Source organism: Podarcis erhardii (assembly GCF_964252035.2).
Source record: "Podarcis erhardii genome assembly, chromosome: 5".
NCBI lineage: Eukaryota > Metazoa > Chordata > Lepidosauria > Squamata > Lacertidae > Podarcis > Podarcis erhardii.
In genome coordinates, this window is record NC_138509.1 from 51,994,116 (window position 1) to 52,021,051 (window position 26,936).

The 26,936-nt window shown below is 38.3% G+C and overlaps 1 protein-coding gene across 4 annotated transcripts in view; it reads right to left on the reverse strand.

Annotated features, from left to right (window-relative positions):
* Window positions 1-26,936, reverse strand: part of VTI1A (vesicle transport through interaction with t-SNAREs 1A) — a 234,652-nt gene that overhangs the window by 79,498 nt on the left and 128,218 nt on the right. For 2 of the 4 annotated variants that reach the window (XM_081863101.1, XM_081863102.1), the window contains 2 exons: window positions 9,459-9,529; window positions 7,853-7,925 (listed from right to left, as the gene is read on the reverse strand). In XM_081863101.1, coding sequence (XP_081719227.1) covers window positions 7,860-7,925; window positions 9,459-9,529 — 137 coding nt within the window. In that variant the 3' untranslated portion in view covers window positions 7,853-7,859. The remainder of the gene's footprint in view (window positions 1-7,852; window positions 7,926-9,458; window positions 9,530-26,936) is intronic. The other 2 variants (XM_081863099.1, XM_081863100.1) reach the window with 1 other exon arrangement.

Consider the following 26,936-nt stretch of genomic DNA (forward strand, 5'->3'; position numbering starts at 1 on the left):
TTTAAATCAGGGATGGGGAACCTCACGCCTGGGAGCCACATGTGGTCTTCAAGGTCCAACATCTGGCCCTCAGATCTCCCCCCAGGTCAGGCTCTCTCTGCCAAGACCGTACTCCTCGCCTGGCATAGCAGAAAAAAAAAGAGAGAGAGAGAGAGAGTTCACTTTGCCTTTCATCCTTGAAGCCTTGCCCGAATGTGATCACAAGTTTGTTTGTTTTTAATGTAACTTTCAGTCCAGTGCTCGATTAGTCTTAAATTAGTCATCTGTCCACATGCGTCCTTATCCAGATCAAAATGCAAGTTCTGAAATGGTAGACTATGTCTACAGAGACATAGATTACTGTTCTAATCATATCCAGCTAAAGTTAGATATATTGCAGCCCTTCTTCCAAGACATTTAGCAAGACATTACATATAATTCCTGGTTGATTTGGTTTGGCAAAACTTAATGAAGACACTGCAATTGATTGCTTTTCAGCTCAGTTTACTATCACCATGTAAAGCACTATTGGACAAATCCTGCTATGCTGAAATTCCTTCTTCAACTTGCAAACAATTTTTTAGAACCTATTTCCACATTTTTATGAAGCATGCAGATGTGCTTTAGGATGTTCATTTCTACTTTGGCATATTGCTGTGCATTTTGCCATGTTGAGGCTGCAAACTGCAATCTTCTTGAAGGCTCTAACCTTTTAATGATAGTAAGCATGTCTCAATGAACAGTGCAACCACAGGGGTTAGAGGATATTTAACCCAGTGTGATGTATCACATTCTTTCTACATGTTGTCTGAATGAACTAGCACAGGGAAGTATCCACTGGGACCCTACTCTTTTTGTAGGAGAATAACTGTAATTTGGATAATGGTATTTCCAGCTGTACAGATGGTCAAGGTTGATGGAGAAGGGCAAATAATTCCAGACGATATAGAAAGGAAAAATAATGAAAACAAGTATATTGTACACTCTTAGAACAATGTAAAAGCAGACAAAGAGATGTACTTAGATCATAAACATGTGTGCACAGAAAAACAAAACTTCAGAAATAAACCAAGCATGCTGTCCAAACAAACATCAGGTTTCACACCTTGTTATAAATGTAATATGAATTCAGCAGAATCACTAAATAGCTATTCACATATACCTTTTTTAAAAAAAATATAACACTACGGGTTTATTTATTTGAAAGCACTTATAAGGTTTGAATAGAAAGAAGTGTGATTGAATGTTATGGGACATGCCGTCCTCTCTCTATCAGAAATATACAGTTGAGAACAGTAAATGATAGGCTACAAGGGGCACAACAGAGGGAAGAGGAATCAGCAGAATTCACAGGGGTCATCTTATATGACCGTAAGTTCCTTTTTATTCCTGCAAGGAAGGCACCTTTAGAACCATCCTTCAAGTTGCAATTATTACTGTATGAACATGATAGCCAAAACAGTCCAGTGCTAAGATCCTACCTGAGGTCCACTATCAATGCCCAGAAATCTGCAAAATATGCAGATAAAGCCAGCACTGCTATTTCACACATATTTGTGTTGCTGTTTTTAAAGCCTGCACCTTAGTGTCTTGAAGTATGCACCAAAACTTGTAATTGATGAATGAACGCTATTTGGAACAAACATACAGACACCTGGCACCTTCACTATGTCAAGGCTCCCATCCCAAATGGCTCTTATGTGTAAGAAATAAAGCTTTATTCAAGGTTTACGATGGTACGGTCAGGCTATGGGTACAGATCGCCAAAGGCATAGCTAGAGAATCTGAGAACATCATTGGGCGTCTGAGACCAGATGAAAGCTACTAAATATGTCTCAGCAAACAATCATGCCCCTCACACCGGTTTTTAAAGGCAAGACTTTGCATGTTCACTGTTTTGCCTTGCAAGATAGGTGCCCTTGGAGGTGAATGTTTCTCTGAGGGGTATGAATGGGTTCTTGGCCAAGGGGTGGGGGTCAGCCCTTCTGGGTCCTTCTCTTCTAGCTGTCCAGCCTTCCCTCCTGGTTGGTCAATGCTCTCCCCATGGATGGAGCAGGATAGGGAGCCAGATGGGCCCCGTTCCCTCCCTCTGGGGCTTCTCCCCACTGATGGTGGTCTCTGTGTGCTCCTCCTCTTCCTCATCCTTCAGCAACTGCCACCCCAGCCGCAAATCCAGTCACAACACACAATACAGTTCATCTGTCACTGGCACTATACACTTTCATCATATGCTGAAGATGCACACCTTTTCTCTGGCCTTTACCACCTGAAATGTAAGTTTTCAGGACCCACCCCATCCCTGTGACTGCAATTTGTCTTAAGATATTTTTAATATTAAATCTTTAGTTGTCGTTATCTGCCCTGGGACCTGATGGTGAAAGCCAGTTAAGTGTATAAAAAAAAGTCTCAAACCTGGATGTGCAACCATAAAATGTAAGGTATTGTGCTCAGTTACATTAAAACAATCTTGTCTGTTCTGTATATAAAAAGGAGGCAAAGTTATTTTTTTCACTTTACAAACTATGTTTTACAAAATAGTATTTTCTTTAATATTTTAAGAATAATTTTATGTCTTTAAAGAGGAAATGTGAGATCCAGTATATGAGATGCATTTTAAAAGAAATTCATCCTCTTAAATGCAATTGATATATTCCTTTATCCCCAAGATAACTATATTCTTTTATTTGAACTTTATCAAGGTTTACTTGTTGGAATGACCAATAATGAAATAAGTTTACCCTTAGGAATTGTACTGACATTGCATTTAAGTTTTCCAGATGTTTTGTCCATCACTTCAGAAAAAGGAAATACAATATTTTTCCTAACTGCAGCATAAATTTTCTATTTTTTCTAATTATAGCACAAATATTCAACTTTTTATTCTGAAAAACTTCTGATCTTTAGATAGTTAATATATTGTTTTTGATGCCTCTTCCCAAATAATTTTCCAACAGAAATGTTCCTGTTTTGTCAAAACCTTTTATAGAATATCATGTTTTCTGTGTTTATTTGTAACCCCAATCACTCTGTCTTTGCCGTGTATGTGTGTAAAGAAAAGTAAAAATAACAGTGAAGGAGAAAAGCTAAGTATATGTAAAAATAAAAATAAAAAATGGTTGGAAGCCTAGACAGGAATGGAACTCATTCCAATCACTGGCAATAAGGATTTTAACCAACTAGACTGCTGGATAAAGCAGGCTTTATTCTTGCATATATTAGTGGTTGTTATGAAGGTGTTGGCAAATCACCCAATTTATCACCAGAGTGTTGAATGTACATTGCCCTATTTTCATCAGCCAGAGCTCCAAGCCCTATCCTGTTTAAAATTAAATTTGAAAAGGGGTCTTTTTATACAGGCAAATGCATTCATCAGTCTCCTAACACCTCATGTGTAACAATTTTCAAGATTAATTTTTTCAAAAGCTAGGGGTATTTCCAAAGTGGGATGCTCTGCTATGGGGAAACATCATTTAGCTGAGAGTTGGTTTTCATCTTGCTTCTTGGACTCTGCAAATTCTCCCAAATAAAGTTAGTTGAGAACATAAGCCATTGGGCATATTAGGGGGTGTAATGATATACACCTAACAAACACAAATCTTTGTTTTCTTTTATTATCTATTCCTTGAAAACTAACTGAACATATTAAGTTCTTTTTATGATTACTCAATGGAAATTTGATGGGTTCCCACAAAATATGGATTTAATCCAAGATTATATTTTCTGATGGTCTTTCATAACTGTAAATGAAATAAATTGAGGAAAATAATAAATAAATAAATTGAGGAAATAAATTTAAATGTGATGCTTTCAGAATTTCTTACCAGGTCGAATTTTAGTAACTTGAGTGGGAGACATTTGTAAATGTTGCTGAGCCTTACATTAACTACTTTGTATTTTATTGTATTACATTTTGGAAAGATGTCAAAATTCTCATTATGTAACAGTAACAGTGGGTGGAAAAAAAAATTATTGTTTCCAAAGCCCTGAAGAGTTGACTTTCTTCTACCAGTTGGCCTTGGTAGGAAGCTATGACAACAAAGCTAATAATGAAAATGGTCATATAATAATAATTGATAGGTCTTGTAACCCATGGAGTATAGAGATCCTTATGTTATATGGCAGCAGACTTCCCTTCCATGTAACTACAGAAACAAGATCAGGACTCTCTAGACCACATTTTGATCTCAAGGAATAGGAATGGAAAGAAAATTATATTGTTTAAAATGATGCAGTGCCAAATATGTATAGGTACATAATATATTATTGCTCAAACTCAACAGGATAGACTTAGCCTTTTCTCCAAATACCTAAATGATTACCAAATGATGTGTTGTGACTTCAGCAAGGGTCAAAAGGAGACTGAGGATGTGTCCTAAACTGGATGGCTATATTAGCAATTGGTGTGTATAGATTAGGTGATGATTGCCCACAGCTATTTTATCTAGTGCATATTGATGCATCACACACATAAACATGGGAAAAATAATAAGGCAAAGTTATAATACAAAGCTTTATAACACCATCTTCCCCAACCCCCCAAGTCTGTTTTTAAGCAAGCTCCTTTTAAAAACTTATTCTTGTCAGTTTCACAGCGGGTTTTGCGGACAGAGGGAAAGAAGTAATTGCTGAGATATGGAATTTCAGGACAGAAGGTAAACCCCAAACAAAGGCAACATGCTTTTGATAAATCTTTTCAGTAATTAGAATGGAAAATCACTGCAGAATATCATGCCTTAACCAAGATGGTAAATACGGCATGTACCTTTAAAAAAAATCAGCAGATTCAATATGCGGCAAGGAAGTGTTCTCTACTTTAACCTGGTGACATTATTTTCACATAGTAATTAGATGGAATAAAGCCACTCTATTCAGCAATTAAATGCTTATTTGCATGGTATCTGGAAATGAGCAATATCAAGAAAACCAAACTCTCTGATAATTATTGTTTTCCAGAAATTGTACTTGATCTAGATCTTTGCTGAAAGTTATTTTTATCCCTTCTGGCTTGCTTTCTGAACAATTCTCATTTGAAACTGCTGACTCTTGAAAATTGCTACTCAACTTTTTCCTTACATATGTAAAACAAATGTAAATTACTCCCTGAATTTACCTGTCTGGGACAGGGAATTATTTTTCTAGAATGTCACCAAGCACTCCACTTTTAATATAAAACATGTGAACCCAAGGAGAGAAACATGCAAATCTATAGGACTTCGCACCAATCATTCATTTGCTGAATTGAAACATTAATTTCTCTATATCCTGGTGGGTAAATCTTCCTAAGTGTGCGTTTGGGAGAGGGATGTATAAGAAAAAGAAAAGCAATGCCCTTCTCAAATACAAACACACACACACACACACACACACACACACACACACACACACAATACATGTCCTTTTAAACATATGACTACATAATTCATTTGTCTGAAAACAAATGATTATTTCACAAAGGTCACTTTTTTATTTGGCTTACAGAACACTTATAAACTAGGAAGTCTAACTGTTACTCCAAAGCACACAGCAATGTCAAAGGTTATACTGTGTTTCTGTTTCACCCTCAGTAAATTACTTGCAAATGTATTCAAACACAATATGATATTTTATTTTACTGAAAATAACAGACTGCACTCGCCTGAAATAAAAACTGAGGTACATCAAGCATAAACATGGGGAAGAAATACATTGGTTTAGAAACCCATAAATCCTTATTTGAATCTGCCAACCTGAAAGAGAAGTAAAGCCTGAAAAAACTATTTTTCTTAAATGCTATGTCTGATTAAGCCATACTATTAAATGACAGCTGAACTTTAACATTAATATGATATTATTTAAATAACTGCATGACTTTTTTTTTACACTAAAAATGATGAATGATTTTTGGACAGCTCAATTGACATAAAGCAAGGAAACCCTTTAATGAGATTTGACAAAATGGAGACATATGCAGAATATTCGTTACAGCTCATGTCGCAGGGCCCTTCCTGGGGAGGATATAGGTTTGGTCATGGAGTTTTTATTATTATTATTTTGATTGTCTACAGGCGCTGAACCATCTCTTTCAATTGCTGCCTCCTTTCTCTATGGATTTTGAATTTAGCTGGTGTCATTTACATATTACTCTTAATCAGAAAATTTTGTTTGCTACGGTTCAGAGTCTGAATTGTGAGAAGTTTGTGAAATAGAAGCAAGAGGTGCCGTTATCTTACCCTTTGTCAGCTGGATATACAAGGAAGGGGTGGGGGGGAACAAAACAAACCCAAGCTATTTTCATGAGGAGATTAAGGACTGGTGTATAGTTTAAATCACTTCACGTGCAGCCATTTCCACATGGGAAGTTGCTCATGTGCAGTAATTTGCCATATGGATCAGGCAATTTTTCTCCATGTCACAGCAGACCTTTGTCCATGTGTGGGAGCATGAAAACAACCGTCTGATCTGCATGGCAAGCAGCTGCACACAAATAACTTTAAGCAGCCTTCCCCAACCTGGTTCCCTCCACTTGTTGTGGACTACAGCTCCCTTAATCTTTGACCACTGGCCATCTTTCACGGTACAAAAAGTTTGCACATACAATGCCAACAATTTCTCAGTGTCAAACATGTTGTCTATCCAGCCTCTCCTTCATAAAAGCTTGACTAATGTCAAAAAAGAGAAGTTGAAAATGCTTCCTCTTGTGTGGTTTTTCATGTAATCATACTAAATAAAGATCTGACAGATCCAACTGATAAGAACCCTGCTAAAAGTTATCCTTGGAATTGGACAAAATAATTATTTAGGTCCCTGCATTTTGGAGGGGTGGGTTGTTCTAGCTAATGGAAGAAACGTGTGTATTTGATTTTCCTCACACATGTCATACACATATATAGTGGCATCTCCATATGACATAACAGAGCCCTGCACGTGTATATATGTGCAGAGTTGCAGGCAGTATCTCAGGTCATTAAGGTGAATAGGAAATCTCCCCATCAAGACTGCCTTTCCTTGCTCAGTCAGGGCATGGGAGCTTGAAGCCTGTTTCCCTGATCTAGCGGAATGGGGACAGCTAGACAGGTGGGCACAGACGTCCTAATTCATGTGGTGGGCTAGTGCAGACATGTCCAACCTGTCGACCGCAATCTATAGGTAGATCGCTGGGGTGCTCGCTGTTCATTGCGGTTGATTGCGGACTCTATATAAGGGGGCGTGGCGCGCTGACATTTATTTCCTCCCCGTCGGTGGCAGAGAGGGGAAAGATGGTGGGTGGTTGTTCGTGTACAGGTGGCTGTTGTGCTGCGTGCTATTATCAGTGCTGTAGTATTGGCTGAGCATAGTTTTTGAACCCCCCCACTAAAAAAAGCTCAGCAGCTCTGTTAAACTCTCCCAATGGGTAGATCATAGCCTTTTTTTATACTGGGAGTAGATCACAGTATCTTGGGAGCTGGACGTGCCCAGGCTAGTGCATCTAGCTGCACATGCTCTGATGAGAGAAACTGAGCTCTTTGGTGGTGCTCCATATGTCTACAGGAACTGTGCCAGCATGGGCAAGAGTGATACCCCTTGGAAAGTGCATATATTAATATAGCCGAGGAATTGTTTTAATGGTTTCTTGAATACAGATTACATGTGTTGCGAAGAAGGTTGGCCATCCATATAAACAAGCAGCAGTAAAAAAAAGTTTCAACTATAGGCCTATATCTCAGACTGGTGTATGTGTGGGAGAAAGAAATCTACAGCAACCAAAATAGTTTTAACTGTCAGAGGAACTGCCCTTAGCAAAACTACACCAAGCTGGCTGATTTCCAAACGCTTCAAAATTATGACAAGCGTCAATAGATTTTATCTAAATTACAATTTATATGAAGGAAGCAAGAAAAAGAGAGAGGGTCCCTACCTTGCCCTTACCTTCGTAACATTCCTGTAAGGATCCTTGAACTCTTGCCCAAGTTTGCATCTGTTTCTCTGAGCTGTGAGGGAAAATGTTGAAAGATTGTTTATAATCCAATAGGTAGAGAGACCTTTGTGGTTTGTTTGTTTTTTTAAAAGGAATCAATCTATTTACATGTTAATGAAATATGCTGGTGCTTCAAACTTCACATTTTTCAAAAACAATGGAGTTTCAAGAGAGTAGTGTGTGGGGGTTATTGTTTTTGCTTCTTACTGTGGTATGCATTTTTGTGTTTTTATATTGTAAACTGCCCTGTGATCTTCAAATGCAGGATGCTATAGAAATTCAATTTTTTAAAAATAAAATCTTTCTGAGCCAGTGGCTACATTTGAGTAAGTGCTGTGGATGTCAGTCACAAAATGGCTGCCATGGGGGGTGTGACATAACACAAATAGGCTGCCACATCTCAAAGAACAGAACACGGGACAGGGCCACAAAATGGTGCCAGCATGCCTTTCCCTATCAACGGGAAAAAGGGAACTACAGTAACAGCTATGCTTGCTTGCTTGCTTGCTTGCTTACTGAGAGAAGTTACAGTGGTACCTCAGGTTACATACGCTTCAGGTTACAGACTCCGCTAACGCAGAAATAGTACCTCTGGTTAAGAACTTTGCTTCAGCATGAGAACAGAAATCATGCTCTGGTGGCACGGCGGCAGCAGGAGGCCCCATTAGCTAAAGTGGTGCTTCAGGTTAAGAACAATTTCAGGTTAAGAATGGACCTCCGGAACGAATTAAGTACTTAACCAGAGGTACCGCTTTATTTCCACCGCTTCTCTGTTCAGAACAGAAGGATGGGAGGCTGCCTGTTTGTAGCATCCAATCAAATACGGTCATGTTTAAGGGAACATGTTCAAAGAAGCACAGGCTGAGATAGGAACTGAGCAGGAAGAGTAAGCAGTCTCTCGTCCATTGTGGTTGAAGGAATATTTACTGAGACTTTTCACAAATAACATACGAGTATTGGTAGGCACAGTGGTGCCCACAGACTCTGCATTGGGAACCCCCAATTCTTGCTGGTTTGCTTTTAATATGGTGAAACAATAAAACGACTTGGTAAACTTTTAGGTAAATGTAGGAATCTATTTTATACCTAGTCAGACCATCTAGCTCAGTATTGTCAACAGTGGCTGACAGTAGCTCTCTGGGGCTTCACACCTGAATCCTTCTCACGCCTGTCTGGTGAACCAGGAACCTACAGTGGGACTTTATCAATAAATAGAATTTTTTAAAAATGTAAGAAGAGAAGCTACAGCAGAACAAACACTATGGATTCAGAAGACCCCAGGTAAACCGAGAGCTTCTCGAGTTGAAAGGATCTCAGGTAGAATGGCTGGCAAAGAACACTACCTGAAAACTTGGATTTATATAGTTGAACGCAGCATGGTCTGATAAGGGAGGCATGAAACATTTGAGAACTTCCATCTTTATCCAGCTTTGTAGAAAGAGCAGTAATACTCACTCCCTTCCTCAAAATATTCATAATAAACTTATTCTGGTGAAAATCCTAAATACATCTGGAGCTGCAAATTGTTTCTCATTATCAAACTTACTCTTTCTCGAGCACGCTGAATCTTTTCTCTGTCATTGCTGAGATTTTCCAATATGTCCTGGCCAATCTGTTCTGCATGGAGAAATTAAAAAGTGGGTGGAAACGTCACAAACCACAAAAAATAGAGAATATCACTTTAAACAAGAAAATGATAAAATCTAGCAAATACTTTATGAAACGTAAGTCTCCAAATGTGATAATCATGGTTGTATTCAACCAACTTTTACTCAGAGTAGACTCATTAACATTAGTCAGTGTTGTTAATTTCAATGGGTCTTCTCTGGGTATGTTAGTTGAATAAAATCCTAAGAACAATCTTAAGCCACATAAATGAAAAACATGCAGTCCATATACCATTGAAAACCGATGCAGAACTGATATACTGTATTGGGCAAAACACATATCACAGTAGTCAGGATCCCAGGTGTCATGGATGAAATTCTGCATAAACATAGGCATTTTTTGTTTAGTTCCCCCTTCTGGCAACAGGCGCTACACATGGAAAGCATCCATGAAGCTGGAGCTTCCCCACAGGAGTAGCACCCTCCAAGGTGTGAGAGCTGATATCCAGTAAAAAACAAAATATCCATTGTCTCACATAATCACTTACGGGCCAGTATGGACCACACCCTTTGATGGGAGACAGGATTATTCCAGTAACAGCATACTACAGCGATTTAAATCTACATAATTTATACATCTAAACTCTAAAATAGTTTTGTTAATCCAGCCCCACAAAGGAAATGATGATGTGTGCATAGATGATTACGAAGATTGTTATTTTAGCTATTATTAGTTAAACTGACATATTTCACCTTAATATGGTATATATTTTATAAGTTACTAAAGTTTATATTTTTGTAGCAGTCGCTGATAGAATAATATAAATATGAATACTTCCTCAGATAGCTAACCATGAATTTATACAGCCATAGTGTTCTCAGTTTCTTTCTGGCTTGATACTCTTAATTTTTAGCTGCATATATAATGCCTCCCAGAGGTGAAAGGTGGTACAATATATGCTACAAGGACAGATTTTAGTATATAGATGGAAGAACAGTATAAATATTTCTGAAACTCTTTACTCTTTTGTACCATTATTGTGTTAGTCTATTGTTTGTGCAAATGAGCATTAATATTTGAAGACCTATCTATTCCTCATCCTCTTTCAACGTCTTATATGACATAAACCAATACTGAATCATTTGAAGCTCATGATTAAGCTGAAAAAAGGAGAGAAATATCAGTGAATATGAGTCAATTCAATTTCCTTCTGGTTTTGTTGTTGTTTGTACTTGCCATAAGCTTTCAAGGCTATACATCTAATACATATTATTCTTCAACCTACCCAGATTCAAAGCAATGGGTGGTATTCAACTAAGGTTTACTTAGAGTAGATTCACTGAAATGACTAAATTAAGTCTATTGATTTCAATAGGTCTTCTCTGAGCAAAACTCAGTTGAGTACCACACTATGAAATCTCACTTGTATACAACGCAAACCAATCCTTAAAACAGGGAAAAGAAACCCTTTCCTTTTAAAAAGTAAATAAAAATGCTGAAGTATGATGTTTTGCAAACAGAGATAAAAAAACACTTTATATCACATTTGTGAAAATAAATATACTTTGCCAATTGGCATCAAGTTTATTGTCCACTGATCAAGACAACAGTGTCATCAACCAAGAGTAGAACGCTGTCAGCTTTGACAAATAGTGTATTTTCCTCTCATTGCCAATGACTGAAGATATCAATAAATAAAGGATGGAGACCATGTCAGGTGGAATACCAGAAAATGAATTGCTGATATGTCAATTAGGGCCAATACTTTCAGCCTTGAATTTCAACCCGGCAGAAAACTCAAAGAACTGAAATAGCTGCATTGCCTCCTAGCAAACATATACAACTAAAGAGAAGGCTCAGTATTTTATGAAGAGAATATAGCTAGTAGTAACCATTTCAGCCCAAAGGTGTTAAGAGCTTTAAACACCTTTGGGCTGAAATGGTTACTACTAGTTATATTCTCATCAAAAAATAATTTCAGAGATGCCACCAAAGTAAACCAAAGTTAAATTAACAGTGTTAATTATACAGCACTTGAAACACAGGCTTAAATCCAAAGAGTTTGGGCAATAGAGGTTTGGAGGTCTCCTTCCTTCTGCAGTTCTTTGAAAATCCACTCCTGAGGGTTACTCTGATATAGTAGCACTTTGGTGCAGGAGGCTGCAGCCAAAGATGGAGGGTGGATGGGATTCAGCAGAAATCAACAACTCTCTTCTCACGGCAAATTCCTTTCAATCACAGTTTCATGGAATTTCATTTTAGAAAAAAATAAAACTACAAAAAGCAACACTCATAAAATACTAAAACACCATTAAAGGAATAAAGAAACTCACTGATTACAATCCTTAGACTATCCTGTATATGCCTATGGGGCAACTACAGTAAAACAACCTAAGGAGAAGCTAACTATTGAAAGATGGGATCTATGTTTCATATAAACGAGAAAGAGAGATTATAGTCGGCGGGGGGGGGGGGGGGAGAATATAGACATCTGTCCTTGATTGGAATTTGATGAGAAGCCTCAAGGGCTTTCCCACAGGAAATAAAAGGAAACCAGGATGCCATAACATCATTTGCTTGCTGTACTTGATGAATTAGTTTGTACATAATCATAATCTCTCAAATTTTATCAATCAACCACTGTTTACATGGTTGCTTACATTGAGACTTTAGTTTTGTACTATGTACGACAATGTATACAACTGCTTAAAAATATATTTATGCAGGAATCCGGGGTCATCAGGTCCAAAATGATGAAGCAGCACCAACATGATGCTCTCCAAACGCTGCACTGAGATTCTTATAATTCCTGATCATTGGCTATTTTGGCAGGAACTGATGGGAATTTATTTCCTTACATTTATATCCCACCTTTCTTCTATTGTGGAACCCAAGGAAACATACACTTGGTCCCTAATCAGTCATCCATCCAGGCACTGAACAGATGTAGACCTGCTTAGATTTAGCAGGTGGCAGTCTCCTACGCCTTCAGAGCATCCTAGGGGAGCTGTAATCCAACAGCATCTGGAGAGCATCATGTTGGCTAACCCTGATTTGCTACCTGCAGTCGGATTTGAATAAATGCCTGGCAGTAAACAGCCATCTTCCAGAACTTCAGCAATGATCCTTCTAATCATTCAAACAGCATTTGGGAGATAAACCGTAATGTTCTAGTCTAGAACCCTTGGCCTCAATTATTCCATTTGGCGAAAGGTGCAATGCCTAAAACTCATTTTCATTTAAAATGTGCACTCTGGTATATTTATTTGTATCCAAGGATTAAGCTTAGATTCTCCAAAGAATTTGAAATAATTTATCCCCATAAATAGTAAACAATATTGGTGGTTGGGAACTTTGGATTTACAAAATGCATGGTGAACTCCACATTTAAGAGTTCAGGCCATCATTCATAGAGCTGTGGAATAGAATAGTGCTTATGATTAAAGTAGTTGAACAGCTACATCCTCTCCCCACCACAAGATCACACACCATTTTCAATGCAGCATGGTGACTTACCGTAAAAAACAAAACAAAAGAAAAACAAAGAAGACACACTGGGCATACCAAACCCTTTACAAAATCCAGACTTACGGTATCTTGTAAACTCTTGGGGCATTTAGAAACAAATGAAAGCATTTGTTTATCATAACGAGTCCTAATACAGAAAGGCTCCATCTATCTATTACTTCACTACGATTAAACAATGATATAATTAAACATTGCTGTGCAGAATTCCAAAAGGGGACTAAGATTTTATTGTAATAAGATACACAAAATATCCAGAATTGCAAAGTTCAAATACTTTCACAGCCACCAGTATAATTTATGTGCTGCCTGAAAAAAGCATGAACATTCAACAGACAAATTATCTCATTCTTGAGTTACGCTGCAATGAAATGATAACACATCAGCAAGTGTAAATTTATCATCTAGTACAAGCCTTAGAGGGACAATGAATCAAGCTTCTTAAAATCCAGAATTGTCTTGTCTTCATATTGGTAGATGACTTGGGAAGTTGAACAGCTAAGCAAAGAAGAGTGCCATACTAAATGTAATACTGAAATATTTTAGGGTTATAAGAATGAGCCCCAGAAAGACATAGGCTCACATGCCTTCCCCTTCTCATTTTTTTTTCCTCTTGTGGATATTGGAAGCTTTCACATTAGATTAACTAGAGTTTGAGGCCTTTCTACATTTACCATTTATAGCGGCATGGTTGCTGCCCAATCCTAAAAATTTAAGAGTGAATTTGTAGCTGACTGTCTGCACCTTTGGTACATCCACAATATAGAAAATTTACTGAGATAGAGACTGAGTATCCACAATGCACAATCCTACATTGCACAATTTACTACATTTATACTCTGAGTTGAATACTACTCTGGGATTAAACGATTTTATTTTCAAAGAATGGTTAGATGGATGAGAAACAAATTCTTAGAATTCTTCTATATACTTTCTGACATGAAAGCAATGGACTGGATCCAGAGGTTGCCTTTGCTCAGCAGAAGGAGTTCTTACATCAGAGGACACCCCTTCTCCTCTGTCAGAGTAACGGATGCTTTGTTACTGAACCAGTGTCCCAAAACATGGCAGAGCAAGGTTTTATAGCTATGCTACATCAACATCACAAGCAAATGAAATGTCTGCTCAAATGTATAGAATCGGGATTTAAGAGTCTCAGGGATAGCTCAATTGGCAGAGCATGAGACTCTTAATCTCAGAGTCATGGGTTTGAGTTCCACGTTAGCCAAAAGATTCCTGCATTGCAGGAAGTTGGACTAGATGAGCCTTGTGGTCCCTTCCTACTCAACAATTTGAAGATTCGAAGAAGTAATGCAACATGGTTAAGCTTTGAGGGTTTTTAAAATGAAAAAAATTAAGTGGTATATGCATTTTATGAAATAAATAAAAGTCAGTCTCACAGAAGGTCTTTTTCACTCTAGTAACTTTCTTTAGTCTGATTGAATCTTTGTCACTGGGTATTATAACTTTATTTGCAATGAGAATAAGACAGCAAAGGATAGAAACAGATGTTTTGTAAGATCTATCTATTCAGGTGACAAATTAATAAGAAATGAGTTAAAGCATTTGAGCGACTTATGCTTGAAAGTTAAGTAAAGGATCTTTTTTGTCAATGAGATTTTGTCTTTCACCTGAAGTTAAACTACTCTATTGTAGGAGACTAAATTTGGTAACAGATGAAATTTTTAAAAAGCTGATCACATCAGTGAGAGATTAGAAGGGTGGGGTAAAAGAGGGAGTGGTGCTTTTAGGAAAGGACTGAATGTAAAGTATTACTGAAGTGACAACTTGGATTTATAGGCTTGGGAATACACAGTTTGAAGCAAAAAAGTTCAGGTTTGAGCCAAATTATTAGGTTTCTGACAACAGCAAGTTAATGAAAGGAAGTGCTGACATATCTTAAGTGTTGGGGCACAAGTGAAACTGCTGTAATTTATAGCTTTTCAGTTGACATATTTAGATATGGAAACTAGTGCTAACAGATAGAAGTATTTAGATCATAAGGTTCTTAGATGACAAGGGGTGGTTATATGGCTAAAAAGAATAATAGTTAATGACTACATGCCAATACACAGAAAACAGTAGAATGTTGAGTAAAATTGTTGTTATTATAACTCACAAACTTTACTATCGAGCTTGTGCAATAAAGAAGCAGTTGAGAAACTGTACAAAATAAAACAGATATGGAGTGGGTTTCCAAAATGGAGCATATTATCCACCATTCACTGCACAGAAAATGACAGCTTAACAACATTCAATGCAAAATGAATCACATGGCTGTGCTAAAAGCTTCAATTAAAGAATAGGTTAAAATGTAGGACTGAAAGCAGCTAATGCTTTTATCTTAAATTACAAAAATGAAGAAATCCCATGTGGTGTTGGACTAGGATTTCGGAAACCAGGAATCAAATGCTCACTCAACCATGAAACCCACTGGGTGACCTTGGGCCAGTCACAGACTTTAAGCCTAGGTCAGGGTTCAGCAACATTTTTCAGTCGTGGGCCGGTCCACCGTCCCTCAGACCATTTGGTGAGCCGGACTATATTGGGGGGGGGGGAATGAACGAATTCCTATGCCCCACAAATAACCCAGAGATGCATTTCAAATAAAAGGACACATTCCATGTAAAAACACGCTGATTCCCGGACCGTTCGCAGGCTGGATTGAGAAGGCGATTGGGCTGCATCCGGCCCACGGGCCTTAGGTTGCTTACCCCTGGCCTAGGTTATTGTGAGGGTAAACTGGGGAGCTGGAAAGCCGTGTATGTCACCTTGAGCTCTTTGGAGGAAAGGTGAGATAGAAATGTATCAATCAATCAATCAATCAATCACAGAATTGTAGAGTTGGAAGGGACTCCAAGGATCACTTAGTCCAACCCCTGAAGTACATAAATCTTTTGCCAAACAATCATGAGATTAAGAGTCTCAGGCTCTACCGAATGAGCAATGCATACTGAGCGATACACCTGTGTCCCCCCCTCCACACCCACATTATTTAGTAATCATTGTCATGCTCCAGTCTTGACCACAGCCAATCATGTGGATACTTCAAACTATAAGGACACTCAGCACTGCTACCAAAAGGAATGTTCAAATTAGAGCTACACAGTACAATACAAAAAGGAGAAGGGGACGAGATGGTTGGACAGTGTTCTCGAAGCTACCAGCATGAGTTTGACCAAACTGAAGGAAGACAGGAGTGCCTGGCGTGCTCTGGCCCATGGGGTCACGAAGAGTCAGACACGACTAAATGACTAAACAACAAAACAAGTACAATACATGTGCCAACCATTATAGCTGTTACATTGAAAAACTACCATGCATATATGATTTGCAATAACCTACCCTGGAAACTGCAATTTGTAGATAATCCCAAGGCTATGTCCAAACTTCACGGTGGGGCAAGTGTGGTGAATCTATTAACCCAGGAGTAGGGAACCTGTGGCTCTTCAGATGTTACTGGACTACAACTCCCATTATCCCTGTCTATTTGCCATCCATAACGTGTAGAGGATCAACTGTTCCCCACCCTGATTTAACCAGGCAGAAGAATCAGAAACTGTTGCTCTCAGTCTAAAACCAGGGCAGGAAGATGAACATTAAAGTATTCAGTTGATGTTCTTTGACTGTTCACTCCTGGAGTAGTACCACTGACAACAATTTAAGGAAAGCTATTTCAGAGGCTATGGGGAAACAAGCTAAGTTAGGAAGTTTGAACAATATGTAAACTTATTTGGATGTCCATCAGTAGGCTATCAGTCACTAAAACTGACTAAAATCTGAACAGTACAGTGGTACCTTGTGTTACAGAAGCTTCGGGTTACGCATTTTCAGGTTGCGTACTGTGGGAAACCCATAAGTACCAGAAAGGGTTACTTCTGGGTTTTGACGCTTGCGCATGTGCAGAGGCGCCAAATTGCGTCACGTGCGTGCGCAGATGCAGCGCTGCAGATTACGAACGCTGCGGGTTGCAGACGTGCCTCCATCACGGATTACGTCCGCAACCAGAGGTTCCACTGTATGCATTCCATGTCAGTCACACATGAACTATTCATTCCTTTTCAATTTCAATTTCCTCTATACCAATATAAATATGGTAACAGTGATTATGTCTTTCCCACATGTTTTCCTGCTCCAGATGATGCCAACGCATTTGCGTTAGGGAATAACTCAAAACAGGATATTTTGGCTATGCATCTCTCTCTCTCTCTCTCTCTGTATATCTATATATATGTAGGAGAGAACCAGGTTGGACAGACAACTGGAAGTCTACTAATAAAATTTGTAAATAAATACATAAGGCTGATCATCTTGAGAAACCTTTACAATTCTGCAGTTATCATCTCTCTGCTCTCTATTCAGAGGCTCTAAAAGAGTGGGAATTTGAAAAGGAGTAGCAGCAGTTGGCAATAATGGCTCAGTGACAAGAGAGGACTCCCTAAGAGCTAGGGGGAAGCTCATGGAGGTGATCTTGCCCAAGGACCTACAAAACCCGGAGCTCCTTTGTGCCCTACTCCAAGCAGCACTAACCCCAAAGTCCACATACTTCCAAAGGGACTTGACCACCACCGGGTGTATTCAAGTACCCAGCAATCCAAACTGCACAAAGTTTTAACTTTAGGAAACTACACTTAGGTATCTGATTAGATAGTCAAAAATGTGGGGAAAGATAGGTAAGTACTACAGTGGTACCTTGCGTTACAAACACTTCGGGTTACAAAGGCTTCAGGTTACAGACTCCGCTAACCTGGAAGTAGTACCTCGGGTTAAGAACTTTGCTTCAGGATGAGAACAGATATCGCGCGGCGGCAGCAGGAGGCCCCATTAGCTAAAGTGGTGCCTCAGGTTAAGAACAGTTTCAGGTTAAGAATGGACCTCCGGAATGAATTAAGTTCTTAACTAGAGGTACCACTGTATTTCTGTTTTATTCTGCATTCTTTCAAGGTAGTAAAGAGAACTTTGTGACAAAACATTCATGCTTTAGAGATACATGCAAAATGGGAAAGGGCTTTCACTGTTGCACCAATACTCATACTAAATAACAATAAACAAAAGTTATTGAAATTGAGAGCAATAAAGAGGGGGGAAAGTATAATAATTGGGGCTTCAAATCAGCAACCACACACAACAACATTTATCCAATACAATAAGAGCTGCATTGAACATGATACTTATAGAAAATATGCTAAAGTTTTCTTAAGACCAGAGGACCCGGGGAAAAAACACACCACAGCACAGGTTAACTGCTCAGAAACCTAGGAGCTAGCTTCAATGCCACTCATTCTTTGAATATGAATTAGCACTGGGTAATCACAGCATATTTATGAGGCCTTTTGCCTGGTCCTCCTCTCCTGTGAATGCTGTATTATTCATTGCATGTGCCCTGACCTCAACGCGCTCCTGTTCTGACAAATCATACTTGATTAAGACAAATCTTTATTAGTTAGCTAGTCAACTTCCCCATTTATCATTTACAAATCCCATTCTCCTTTTCGGATACAGTAGAAGTGACTGAGACCATTTTTCTCCTGTACAAAAACAAAATGCTTGTTACAACCAATAAGTGCAAACAGAAGCCTAGGAATCAGTAATAGATGATAAAACATCAATTTAATGGGTATAAATTACAAACACTGCAAGTCAACAGAACAGCATGTTTCTGTTGTCCTGAGAAAAATGATAATTAGCCAATCCTTTCACTAGCTTCGATTTCTTCCTTCCAGAATGAACTCTTGCTTGAAAACAAAATGTCACGTATAAAAAATGTATTGCAAAGTTGGAGACACAGAGTTCTAAGGTTAAAAAAAGAGAGAAAACAAAATGCGGAAGACTGCTGAGTAAAGAGATTGTTCAAGGTTCTTAGCACACATAAAAAAGATGTCTTAAAAGTGGAAACATAAAAGAATGAAAATGAATTCAAAATTATTCATGAGCCTTCAGCACTGTATGAAAATGTAATACTTCTTCCTAAAAAAGTACTTTGTGTCAAAAAAAAAAAAAATCAACAGGATGTTGTTTATTTCAGAAGTAAATTTACAGTAAAACAGGGGGAAGTTTTTTTGATAACCAGGATTAATATTTAGACCTGATCATGATTTTTAATTATACTTGTACCTGAATTATTCAGTATACCTGAAGGAGCGTCTCCCCCCCCCAACACTTAGCCTGGACACTGAGGTCCTCCTCCGAGGGTCTTCTGCTGGTTCCCTCACTGCAAGAAGCAAAGTTACAGGGAACCAGGCAGAGGGCCTTCTTGGTATTGGTGCCCTCCCTGTGGAACGTCCTCCCTTCAGATGTCAAGGAGATAAAGAACTACACAACATTTAGAAGACATCTGAAGGCTGCCCTGTATTGGGAGGTTTTTTTAATGCTTGTTTTTATTTTGTTTTTAGATATACTATAAGCTGCCCAGGGAGGCTGGAGAAACAGATGGGCAAGGTATAAAAAATAAAGTTATTATTATGATGACTCTTCCATTAATATTTTGACTACCTTTGACAAATATTTGTACATTTATCACTTCAGCAACAATACCAGCCCTACAGTTTAATTATGCAGCACTGAAAATGATCAGACTCATTGATATTCAGAAGCCCTTGACCACAGTGGCAAAGAATAGCCATTGTGGAATCATACGCATTGATAACCTCATCCTCCATGTATTTGTTCAATCCTCTTTTAGTGCTTTCTAAGATGGTGGCTACCACTGCCTCCTGTGAGAGCAAATTTCATACTTTAACCATGAGCCACATTTAAGAAGTATTTTCTTTTATCAAGGGTTGCCATATTCCCCAAAGTGAAAATCCAGACAAAGTTGTAGAGCTTTTTGCTGCCTCCTCCTCCTCCTCCTCTTCTTCTTCTTCTTCTTCTTCTTCTTCTTCTCTTCTCCTCCTCCTCCTCCTCCTCCTCCTCCTCCTCCCCCCCCAAATCTAAGATTTGGGCCTTTTCTGAATTTTGATTTTTAAATCCTCTTGCCATACATCTGGGTTTCCCCGGACATTTTTGCTGATTTGCCAAAAATCTGTCTGGATGCCATTTTCCAGCTGAAAACCTTGACGTATGGCAGCCCTATTTTATCTGTCCCGAATCTTCCAACATTCAGCTTTATTGGCTGTTTGAGTGTCATTAAAGAGGGAGGTAAGCTTTTCTCTATCATTTCATCTCTTACTTACATTTTCTCTAAACTAAACAGCCCCTAATGTTGCAGCCTTTTCTCATAGGGTAGTTGATCCATCCCCTTGATCATTTTGGTTCCCCCTTTCTGAACCTTTTCCAACTCTACAAAAACAATTTTTGAGGCAAGGTGGTCAGAACTCTACACAGTATTCCAAATGTGGTTTCACCATAGCTTTGTATAACTGCATCATGATATTGACAGTTTTATTTTTCAGTTTCTTTCTGTAGCATGCAATTTGCCTTTTTCACTGTGATAGAGAAACACCATCAATTCTTCTCAGCAAAACCCTTCCAGACAAACAACTTTATTGTGGCATGAGCTTTCATGGCCTACAGTCCAGTTCATGAGACTGCAGGGCATAATAAATTCAAGGTGGCACAAGCCTCTGTTGTTTATGCTGTACGGACCAATACAGTTGCCCCTCTGCAAATTCCTTTCAGACTGCTTTACATTAAGTGTAAGTTCAGAATAGATCTTCAAAATACCTAGCAAGAAAGAGTTTTCTCCAAGAAGTATGCATGCAAGGACTTTCCTGGTAGCGTAACGGATGTGGCAGATTACAATTGCAAAAGCAGCTACTACATCAATAGAAACTATTACTTACAGCTTTTAGTAACAACCTATCAAATGACACTGACAACAGCAAAATCAAACTCCCTTTGGGTGCCATTCTGTTGGCAGAAAAACGTGGCATATAAAAATGAACATGACAGTGTAATGTTGCCTACAGTTTTTGCTGATTTGTTAAAGTACTCAATAAACACACAAGACGTAACTGGCTGTAAACTATTCATTGTATCGAATTGTAGATTTCAACGGAAGTCTCATAAAGTTCAACAAAAAAAGCAGAAGATCAAGTGGATCAGTTCAACCACTACTATGCTATAAGATCCACTATCCTGTAATATTACATATGAGCCTGTTCTACTGATGAAGCCTAGGATGGCGAAACAAGGCTAATATTCCGGAAATCATTGTCTTAGACTCTGTGAAAGGATTTTGTGGAACTGTAACAACCCTTCATGTGGATTATTGGACTCTTTGAACAGACAGGTGGAATAGATACTTTTACATGTATGGACCTTATGCATGAACTGACTAGAGAATGAACTGATCCACTGGATGTTCTGATTTTTCGTTGAACTTTATGAGATTTCTGTTGAAATCTACAATTCGATACAATGAATAGTATAACTTATTTATTCAAAAGTACAGCCGGTTATGTCTTGTGTGTTTATTATGTTTCACATAACCATAGGTTTGTTGTTGTTGTTGATTTGTTAAAGTAAGCATTTCCTTTTTATTGCACAATTGCAGATGCTGAATCAGAATTCTGATTTTACAACATCTTAATTTTATGTACATACAAAAGTCTTAGTAGAAATGGATGTGTATTTACACACATACCGGTATATTCCCCATAATGTATTTTGTTTCTGCTAATCATCAGGCAAAGAACTTTGCAAATAATTGAAGTAGTACTCTTATACTATTATTATATGCCCTGATCACTTCATTTCCCATCCATTCTTCCATCTGCACCCTCAAGGTCCAGAGATTTCTCTAGATCATTCACACATTTCCAAGCCTGAAGCTTGTTTTCTGAAACAGAAAAGAAAGTCAAAGTTCTCGGCATACTTAATTTCTGTACCCAGTACCAACTGCACCTGTGGGGCATAATGGCAGAATCTATACAGCCAGTCTTCAAGAAAACATAGCCTGTATTGTAATGGCTCTTACACTAACAATCTGTCCTTCGTTTTTCCTTCATTTTTCCTTATGAAGGAGTGATTCAAAATGTAAGCTTTCACCCTGTACATCACACATACAAAACCTTGCGCATGGCTGTGCTTCACACAAACAAACAATTTTAGAATCAGCAAGCCTTTATATATAGACCAACTGCAAATCTTACAAAATTTAGTGAATGATACAATGAACCTTCCTTTATTGTTTATATGTATTTTTAAAACACAAAATTATGTGTTCATCATATTATAATTATGCACGTACACTATACATTGGAAAATCACCACACTCTGACATATTAATAAAAACTAAGAGTTTACCAACACAACTTTGCTGCAAATGTTCAAAATGTGTTAAACTGATGTCAGCATCTCAGTAATTTCACAGTTTTAAAACAGTTAGAAATGTAATGACTACACTGCACTTGATTAAAGCATTTACAGCTCTAATCAAAACCTGACAGCAAGATCAAAGATGTTAACTTAAAACTCTCTTCTAATTATGTTTAAAATGCCACACCTCAGGCCTGTCTCTCCTCTTCTTTTTCAAACCAAATTCTGCTTAAGAAAGATCTAACACTTCTTAACAGTTCATTATCCAATAAAACTATTCAAAGCTTAAAAGCAATCTACACAATTAGTCAGGACCTCAGGGAGTCCACCGGTAGTCTTTATTACAGGCCTTCATATTAAAACACCTTAATTATATTTGTCAAATGGATTTCATTAAAACCCATCGTCATTTTAATTTTCATATTTTGACAGCGCTGGCATAGACATTATTACCACCTGCCATGCAATGAACTACAACAAAATTATCAAATTCCTTCAAATATAATGGATTTTTCTTTCCCCCCACCTAAAGATGGATTTATTTTTTTACATCTACAGAACAAATGGCAGAAATTAAGAACAGTTTACAACCATAACATTTGAACAAAAAACATAGCCGCTACGTGCCTATAGCAAGCATGTAGATAAGAAGAGAAATTGAGGCTTGATTGCCAGAAACACTTTATAGAAAGGTGAGACATATACAGTACAACGAAGCCCCTCTGAATTATAAAAAGACAAGATCAAACGGAATTCACATATATTTAATCAAATGACAACCATCAAGACTCTAGACATTCTTACTTGTATTTTATATTACTGCCACATTCAGTTGCTGGTATGGCTCCTGCGGGCAGTAACAATAGCTTAAGTCAAGATTACAATGCCAGGCTAGATTTGTTTTGAAAGTCTACACAAATACATATGCATCTATGTTCATAATTGCAGACACATGATGAGCAGCAGATAAAGCCTGTACATCCCAGGTTTCAGGTTTTCTTTAGCAATTAGCAAAATTAATGACTATCAGTAGTGAAAACAGTGCCTTGTAAAATGTTTGTATAGGAGTTATCAAACACTTCATAAAAGAATGAATAACTAAAGTAATATTTACTCAGGATTATGGCAAAAATTTTGCCACATTAAGGTGTAAAACACAAATTCTTAAAATTAACTGGGAGGCAAAAAGGAGTTTCCAATAAATTATGATAATAACATGAAATAAGAATGTACTGGTGTGATTCATATACACATAAACAAAATGCAATATTTATGCACTATTCAACTCATTTCATATTACACCATCAGGGATCAGATTAGTCCATGATACACAGTAATACAGTCTGGACTGCAATTGGCACAACAAGTTACTTGCTTTCATACACTCATTTTTTAAAAAAGAAATGAATAGGTTTCTGTCATTTGTCTAACACATATTACTGCTTTGTATAACGGTCTCAGGAGTAACAATCTCCTTGTGTTATGAATATTTTACATATCATTAAATAATCTTTGATTATCCGAGAAAAGTGGGGAAGAATCTCATGGATCAGTTTAAAATAACGAGTTTTCTTCCCTTTAGCAAAACAAAACGCACATATTTAGAAGTCTGATCCTGTAAGCTGCTGAGTAAGCATAGGCCATAATTAGAGTTTCTGTTCTAGTGCTCAGACTGGACCTCAGCCCAGATGCTAGTGGCGAGAAGACAAGCTCAGTCTTCCTGCTCAGTTCATGTTTGCATTGGCTCAGAGTTTCCTACACTAAGCATGCTCACATTTCATTGTATGCCAAGACTGGACAGCCTCCCTCCCTCTTTTCTAAAAAGAGGAGAGGTGCAAAGAGCATTTCTCCATGAACAAGTGCAGTGGCAGCTGATAAAGGAATATGCCCACAACATTTTTTTGTTTTGTTTTCTGTTGCAGCCATTGTGCATTGTGTCACACACACCCCCATAGTCATTTTGTGATTGGACCCCACAGAACCTTCTCAAAATTTCACATGTGCCCATCGGTCTAATAAGACTGGTGATGTCTATTCTAGAAAAAAAGGCAGACTGGCAAACAACTGGTCAAACTTGCAGGCTGCTGCCTGTACCAGAATGTTTGAGAGAAACTGTAATAGGCACTGGTCACTAGGAATCTTTTGACTCAGCAACCCAGAAGCTCCTGACATGTCTCCAGATAATCTCAATTCATGCCACACTCAGCATAGGGATGCTACCAAAATCCAATATTCACACAAACCCCATTATGCTGGAATGCTGACAGATCCCTGTAAGAGACTGCTATAATTTCCAGAGAGACAGAAGAGTTTTAATGCTTAGCTGGAGTCAGTCAGGGCCATGCCCTCCCAGGCCATGTGGAAAAAGGTCTGCAAGGCAGGAAGCAGGACTCACAGCCAATATATATTTTTGTCCAAAGAATGTTTAAAAAACAATTTGTTATCATCTAAGATATTGATTTACTTTTGGATGAATGATGAGAGCAGGAATTCTTCTGAGAATATTGAATATATCTCGGTATGAGGCATGATTTTTTAAAAAAGCATGCTGTTGTTTAAAAATTTATGCATGAAATAAATGATGACGATGATGATAAGCAGTGATAGGCAAATAGGCGCAAGAGTACTGCTATTTTGAAACAGTGATAAGATGTCATAAGAAACACAAATTACTTAATGTTGCTATGCTTATTAACACAGCATAGGTGCAGTATGTATATAATCATACATATTCACTGTATGACTGTATTAGTGTCACATTTTTGCCTTTTTATGAGCAAGTACTATCCCCTGGAAGCTCATCAACAAATAATAAATCCTGCTGTCACAGGTAAATAATTTATTAAATAAGTTTTATTACTAATAATTATGGAAAATGAAATTGTTTGCCATTTTTGTCAAACAAAGTCAACCATGGTTTCCATCCTAGGAAGGAGATACAAAAACCAATCAACGTATCAATTCTGTACTTTGCTGACACCTATTCTTTACCATTTGAAGTCTACCTGATACAAATGAGAGCCTACAGAATCCCCGCTGACAGTAGATGCACATAGATACATTGATTAATGCCACAGTCTGTATGTCGCTTTTTAAGGTTCTGATGTCGCAGCTGGGTGGGACAGCCTGATCCTACGAATGCATACAGCCATTTTTCATCAGAATTATTTTTATTTATAAATTGCCATGAATGTACACCATCAGTGGTGCTTTATATAAGCATACAAGGGAGGCCTCTGTCCTAGCCTTAATCTTGACCAGCAACTCCTACAGTGGAGTCCTATGTGGGGCAGGTTAATCAGTCCTGGCAGGTTAGACACTTGCCTCTCAAAGTCCCTTTTCTGCATACCCTCTTGAAGATTCAGCTATGCACCAGGAAAGGGCCACTCTTGCAGAAGGCTCTTCAGTTGTCTGTCTGATTTTTCGGATGCCTGCCACTAGCAGCGCATCAAACTAGCTACTATTTCTTCTACACCACAGAGAAGATGGCTGGCATTGGACCAAGGAAACCAGAAATCACCTTGTGCTACATCAGGGACACGAATTCAGTTGTATACTCTGTTGTCACTATAGGATTGAACTCTGTGCCATTAAGGATATGAAGGATATGTTCCAAACTATCTTTAAACAATTTAATAAGGAAACAACTTGTATTTAGAAATCACACGGCAATGATTTCTTAGGTGCACATGTCTAAAACATGCCCTGGAAAGGGCTTTCGAAGAGTATATAGTATCTGGTATTTGATACATGTATGCAATCCATATCATCAGACTAGATCACAATGGTCAGAGACTGAGCTTTCGGAGGTGCCTCATGTCTCAGAAATCAAACGTCTCTACGCTCAGAAGAGAGCAATCAGTGCAATAGTCCCTGAATTGTGGAACACATACAAGTAGAGATGAGGCAGATGCCAGCATTGCATGGTGTTGACATGAAAACACTTTCTCCCCCCAGCAAGCACTTCCAAAATATTAATTTCATCTGATCACTTTTAAGGATGCATGCTAATCTATATTTCATTCCGTTGTAAATTGTTTAGAGATCTGTGATTTTAGGCAATATTTTAAGCAAAGCCAACAACAATAGAGAGAGTGAGAATTGCAGTGGTTGACCTCAAACTATGTAAGCGAAGGAAATGTTTCCCTGCAGGGTTTATTGAAAGTGCTAATTGCTTGCCAAGGAACAATCAGGAGGGCCAGTTAAGGATCCTGACAGTTCCACTGCAGCTCCACTGCCCTACACCTGATGTCACACACAATGTCAGGTGTGGGGTACATGGACAGGGTTTGAGGAAACGGCCTCGTGGGCTAAATTAGGAATGTGTTGGGCCTAATTTGGCCCATGGGCTGGTGGTTACCCACTGCTGGTTAACAATGCCTTTACAGATTGTGTAACAATCAGCCAACCCTTATAGCAATTCAGCTGTTCCTGAGGCAATGCTAAAAATGTGATCTTCTTAGCAGTAGCTGTCAACACGAAGGATGTGGGAGGAAAGTCTTGAGATATAGCTGTGCTATGGGTCTGAAGCCATGCGAGACCTCCACCTTGCAGAAGCTAAGCAAGTTGGGAGTGTGGTCAGTGCCTTGATCGGAGGCCTCCTGGGAACCACGCTGGGTTCCATGGTGGAAGA